The 6,000-nt window shown below is 44.6% G+C and overlaps 1 protein-coding gene across 16 annotated transcripts in view; it reads left to right on the top strand.

The window, feature by feature from the left end:
* The first annotated feature begins 2,201 nt into the window (after window positions 1-2,201).
* PRUNE2 (prune homolog 2 with BCH domain) overlaps window positions 2,202-6,000 on the top strand; it is a 266,033-nt gene continuing 262,234 nt past the window's right edge. For 10 of the 16 annotated variants that reach the window (XR_012801231.1, XR_012801230.1, XR_012801229.1 and 7 more), the window contains exon 1: window positions 2,216-2,604. Coding sequence is in view for 11 of the 16 variants with exons in the window: in XM_075598687.1 (XP_075454802.1) it covers window positions 2,569-2,604 (36 nt within the window). In the remaining 5 variants the exon portion in view is untranslated. Of the gene's footprint in view, window positions 2,605-6,000 lie in introns of all 16 variants that reach the window. The other 6 variants (XR_012801240.1, XR_012801241.1, XM_075598658.1 and 3 more) reach the window with 4 other exon arrangements.

Below are 6,000 nucleotides of genomic sequence, written 5' to 3'. Positions count from 1 at the left end.
CCTTTATTGGATTACATTCGACAACCAGTTTTCCAGGGACAGTAATCCGCTCCCACAAGGAGCCAAAAGCCCTCTCCTTCTGCCAAACGCCAGGTGATAGAGCAACAGGCTGCCACGGCTGGTATACCTACAAGGGGATACACTCTGTGGGTGAAACTACAGAGACAAAAGGACTGTTCTCTCACAAGACTAAAAGGAAACAGTGCCAGAGACTTTTATACAAAGACATTGTGGTGCAACCAGCAAACCTGGAGCTGTGCATCCACCCTGCATCCTTTGCCAAAGAACCTTGGCCAAGGGACCTTGATACCAGTGATACCGGCCGGTGTCACATCGCTATGTGGACATGGACTCTTGCATTGTTTGAGAATGTGATGTTATCTTTGTTATGCATTGCACATATGTTCCACATATTCCAGTTATATAGTGGTATCTCCAGATACCAGACGGGGAGTGTCATGGAACAAGAATCACATTCCTGCCCGACCCCCCTTCTGCTTGTCAGCTCCTTAAGTTCAGCTGCAGGCATTGGCTCCACATACACACACTGTGCCTGTGTAACATGCAACAATGTTGCATTTTTTGCCTCTGAGCACATAATCAGTGAACTGCTACTGCAGCTTCTCCAGTCCTCCCAGTTAATGGACTTTCCCATGTTCTCCCCTGTCTTTTGCTGACAGTTAGTGCAGTCCCACTCAACCTTTAGTGTGACCCCTGCCCCTCACTTTCTTTTCCACCCTAGATTACAGTGAGTACAGACCTGTCTGCATCCACCCCTGGTAAGGCCTTTCTCTCTTACCATAGTCCAACCTCATAGAAGCATCCCACATAGAGAAGCACTCTCTGCCTACACTACACCCACAAGTTCCTGTGTTTTCTAATCCAGCAATAAAATTAAGAAAGACATTAAGGACTTGTCATGCTTTGGAAGAGGGAGGACATGAGTTGAGCTTACTGGGACTAATCATACATCATTCGTGACCCTGGTTCCAGGATATACAGTATAAAGTAGCACCTATGACCATAAACCCATGCTGGATGCATTTCACAGTCTAGCTTTAATTAAAGTTAAGCAGGCTATGACAATGGGGAAAGCTCTTATGCATTGACTAAGATACCCCATTTCCTGCTGTGAATGAAGGTGCTGTACCATTTCCATGGCTGTCTTTCACTACTGCCTACTAACTGTACCTACAGGAGAGACTGCAGTCATGAAAACAGCTCCATTATCTGATATAATGTAGATGTGGATGGCGGCAGGGGAAGCTGTACCAAGGAGACTGACAAACTATTTCAATTATTTTGTACTTGGTGATCACAGGCGTATACTAATGCTTAGTGTTGCTCTGTTCAGCATAGATCCTGAACATGAATTACTGATGTAAATTATACTGGAGCACTGCAGTCATTTGTACTGCCTGTAAAACATTCCCTGACCAGCTCACTTTGGCCCAGACTCAGCATGCTATAACTACTACAAGAGTATGAGAGGCGAGGATTGCTAAAGCTTAGCAAACTTGAGTGAATTGAGGCCTTTGTCCTTTAATACACATGATAATCTGGCAATACTATGCTTTTTGTAGCATATACACTCCTCTAGCTCTTTATTTACATATTATTTACACTATAATAACCCAATGCATGCACTGTAATTATTACACATTATGTTGGCAGTGGGGAGAAGTTAAATGAAGTAATTCATTCCTTCACTGCAGGAGAATTTTTAAACACACTGCAGGACAATGCAGTGACTGAGCTAAAGCACGTGTGGGCCATACAGTGATTGTTATTACAATGCAGTCCTAGCACATACCACACAAGATGCAGGATAGAATATATGTTCTGAAGATGATAAAAAACGTTATGAGTTGGATTACCAGCAAACAATTGCTTCACCTTAATCTGATTCCCCAAAGCATCAACAAGTAATGATAACATCTGCCCCTATATGACAACTATCAGCTGGTAAATACAATGGCTAGGTAACATGTAGATGGTTACCTAACCTCTGAATTACGGACCTTTAGGGCTAATCGCGTATTCACATCCACTCCACCCTCCTAAACAAATGGGGAGTTTTTAGTTCACACATTCTGTGCTACAAATGCGTGCCACACTTAGTGGAGCCAGAGCCAGAGAAGTTATTCCAGTGTAGCAACTGCATGCAGTGGAAATATCCATTCATAAATTAGCCCAGTCGTCTACATACCAAAAACAAATAGGTGGCCTTAGTGCTGTACTACAGACGAGCCTGATAGTTCTGCCTGTGCTGCAGCCTGTGTGCAGGACGCCGTGTCCCTCCCACTTTCCCTCCACCTACTTGGGCGCTGTCCATGGTTGCAGTGCTGAGCCCAGGGGTGACGTCAGCCTGGCCTGAGATTGGCTGCGCCGCCCCCGGTCCCGGGAGCTCTTGGTGCTGAGGGAACCTTCTCATTACAGGCGCTCTGCGGGGAGCTGCAGCAGCAAACACAGCAAACACAGCAAACACAGCCACAGCCAGGCAGCAGCAGCAGCAGCAGCAGCAGCGGGTCCCGAGCCCGGGGAGGCGCACCCTGCAGCACCTGCAGCATGGAGGAATTCCTGCAACGCACCAAGTCCAGGCTGGTGAGTATCCATTGCACACGGAGGGGGGAACACAAGCACCCCACTTTGAACTCCTCTTGGATATCCCTCTGTACTTGTTGGTGGGGGAGTTCTGGTCCTTTCTAGTTTTTTTTTTTACATTGTCAGAGTTTGCTGCGCATGCAGCCCCACCCATAGGAGGGGGCATGGAGGGTGTTGCATCCCTGGTTGAGTATTACCGTGCGAGTTGTGGGGCCAGTGGACTGCAGGGTATTCAAACAGGCACGTAAAGTACAGTACAGTTATTGGTTTTACAGTATTAGTGGTGGATATAGATAATAAATGTTGCTGCAATGTCCCTGCAACACCAGTATCCAGCTGCAAAATGGGTTCTAATTTTCATCAACACTTTACAGTCAAGATATGGTTTAGTGGCTGACCAATAATGTTTCTGTTCATATTCACATACATACAACATGTAGAATATATGGCTCTTTTCTTCTGTCAGTGGGTGTACTTTATGTGCTTTGAAGATTGTTCGCTACCATGGGATGCCTCCCTCACTAGTTGGAAATACTGATGTTAGAAGCATAAACTTTAAGGGCCAGATCTCCAAAGCCCCATTATTACCCCTGAGGTTAATGCATATCCACAAAACTACTTTTATGCAAAAACAACAGCCGTTCTTTAACTCATTCGCATAGGATTAATGTCACACTAGGGTAGCGCAACATTGCAATCTCTGCCAATAACATCATGTTAACTATGTCCTACCGATGGATATTCCAATAGATAGCTTTACTCCCTACCAGACCATGAAATATGTGTTTTGCTGGTGAGGAGAGAGATAGAGAGGAGGTCTATTTTAATAAAGTACTCAGTGACTTATATAACTCCCCAAACACTCATTTATACAACATGTGGAGAGATACCTGTGAAAATACTTGAGATGCACCTGAGACCTTGAGTTATTCCTCTTTGTGAATAAGCGCTGCTAAGGGGAACAGCTCTTTTGCATATCATTTTCACTAACAGCTGTTATAGTTAACACAATGCTTTTTCTGGGCCGAAAACATGACTTAGAGTTACATTATTGGCCTTTGAAGATACATGTTATGGCCCAACATGGCGTTAATTTAGGTTATCGTCACGTTAAATCACTTGATGAAGCTTTATGCATCTGGCCCGAAGTATGACTTGTCCTTAAGCTATGAATAGTGGAGACATTTTATCATGTTGCGCAGGGAGATTTAAGAAAAGGGAGCAAGGGAGATAGTGGGTAGGGTATATTGTATCTCGTTAATATTCCCAACAGACCATGCCCATGCTCTGCAGCCACACATGTCACACATCACTATGATTATTATCCCTCTGACCAGGGACAGATTTTTGTATCCTTGTTGAGTGACTCCTACATATCACATGGCTTGGTATCTGTTTGGTCAGTCTTGTGTTTACCATAGCAAACATTGGCTGTTGGGTCAGGTTCAGTACATGACATAAGCACGTGTGATTATCTGCAACCCCCCCTGCCCCTCCCCCCGCCCCCCCGCCCAATGTTTCAAAGATTTTTTTACTATGGAAGATATAGTTGTAAACATTTAAATGGTACATCAAGCTGTATTTTGTATACACAACAGTGTTTATTTTGCATAAAGAAAAAACAATTAAAGGCCTTCATAGGGTTATAACCCTCGTTCAAAAACCTGATGAAGCCTTTATGGCTGAAATGTTGGTATCTCTGTCATTACAGGGTGTTTACAAGACTCTGTTTGGTAAATAAGAGCAGTTTGGATATCTATTTGCCTATTGATGCTCCCTGTTCCTTGTAGATACTTCTGTGGAAAGTAGTTGTGACCTGGGATTCGCCAGGTATTTGTTTGGTATATTTCTAAAGGCTATAAAATCAGTACAGGTTTGGACACGATTGTTTTACTCTCTCTCAAAAAAATGTTGTGGCTTTAATTTCTTACTATGCATCGTGGAATATTGGCAAATAGCTGTCTTATAGAAAAGCACTGCTTAGTAAATGTGGACCAATATGTGCATATCAAAATGTTTTCATTTTTTTTGTGTATAGCTTTAATATATTTTGCATTAATTGGGAGTTATTTACCAAGCTGTGGTAATAGTTTGCTGTCTTAATAGCCATGCACAGGGCTTGACAAATTACAAAAAAAGCTACTTGCCAGTCCAAAAAAAGTTACTTGCCCCAGGCCCTGCCCCCAACCCACCCTAGACCCACCCCTAGCCCGGCCCATTAAAAATGGAATACATTCCTAATAAGAACTAATAACATTATTTTTTTTTCAATTTACGTATCATGCCTTTTAAGTTATAGGTGAGCGAGAAAGAGGGAGTGAGGGGGAATGATAGAGGAGAGAGGGAGAGGGGAGAGAGGGAGAAGAGGAGGAGAATGAATGAAAGGGGGAGTGAGGGGGAATGATAGAGGAGAGAGGGAGAGGGGAGAGAGGGAGAAGAGGAGGAGAACGAAAGAAAGAAGGAGTGACGGGGAGAGATAGAGGATAGGAGGAGAGATAAAGATGGGGAGAAACAAAGAGGGGTGGGAGGGATTGAGGGTGGAAGGGAGAGAGAGAAAATGAGAGAGGGGGACAGAGTGGGAAAAGGATTGCGAAAGAGGGGTAAAGGGAGGAAGAGAGCAAGAAAGATTGGGGGAGAGAGGGGAAGAGGCTAGAGTGGGGAAGGGGGAATAGTAACAGTATGCATCATATGTACACACAGAGGGAGATAGATGGGGAGAGAAAGAGAGTGAGGGGGAGAGAGAAAGTGAGAGAGAGAACTAGAGAGGACAGGAGAGGGACACAGAGAGGGATAGAAATACAGAGTGCTGTGTCTGTGGGGTCTGTCACTCACCTGTCCCTTTCTCCTCTTCTACATGCGTACACCAGGTGCTATGTCCCTTAGTTACAGAGCCAGAGTAGGATAATTGTACGAGTAGAGCTCTTATATCACTGTGACACTCCACACAGAGGAGATGTGTGATAGAGTGATAAGACTCTGTGTTGTTGCTGTTTAGATTTATGTCTGGGTACTCCTACATACATATACCAGAGTAGTGATAAATCTCTTAGTATGCAATAGCACACATAGCTAACCACGTTCAAATAATGTGCCCTATGTACTAGGACAAAACATATAGGGAACCCCATCGCAGGGGCAGGTGAATCCCTCCGGCTAAAGATAGAGGACTGGTAAGTATGCCGACGGGGGCTGGAATACCGTGGTATCAATAGGGCCCTCGATGCGGACCACAGAATATAGAATAGATGTGGCGCCATGCCGGCTCTGAATACATGAGCCGCCGTCAGCTGGGTAATGAGAGCGAACACACAGTAAAGTTGCAACTGCCGCCGAGACAGCATGTATAGGGTAGAGCAGGGGAGCGCAAACTTTTTGTGCTGCGCCCCCCTGTCTCTC

The sequence above is a fragment of the Ascaphus truei genome, chromosome 1 (genome assembly GCF_040206685.1).
Source record: "Ascaphus truei isolate aAscTru1 chromosome 1, aAscTru1.hap1, whole genome shotgun sequence".
NCBI classification, from domain to species: domain Eukaryota; kingdom Metazoa; phylum Chordata; class Amphibia; order Anura; family Ascaphidae; genus Ascaphus; species Ascaphus truei.
The sequence above is the reverse complement of the archived record's forward strand: the minus strand, read 5'-3'. Positions and strand labels throughout refer to the sequence as shown.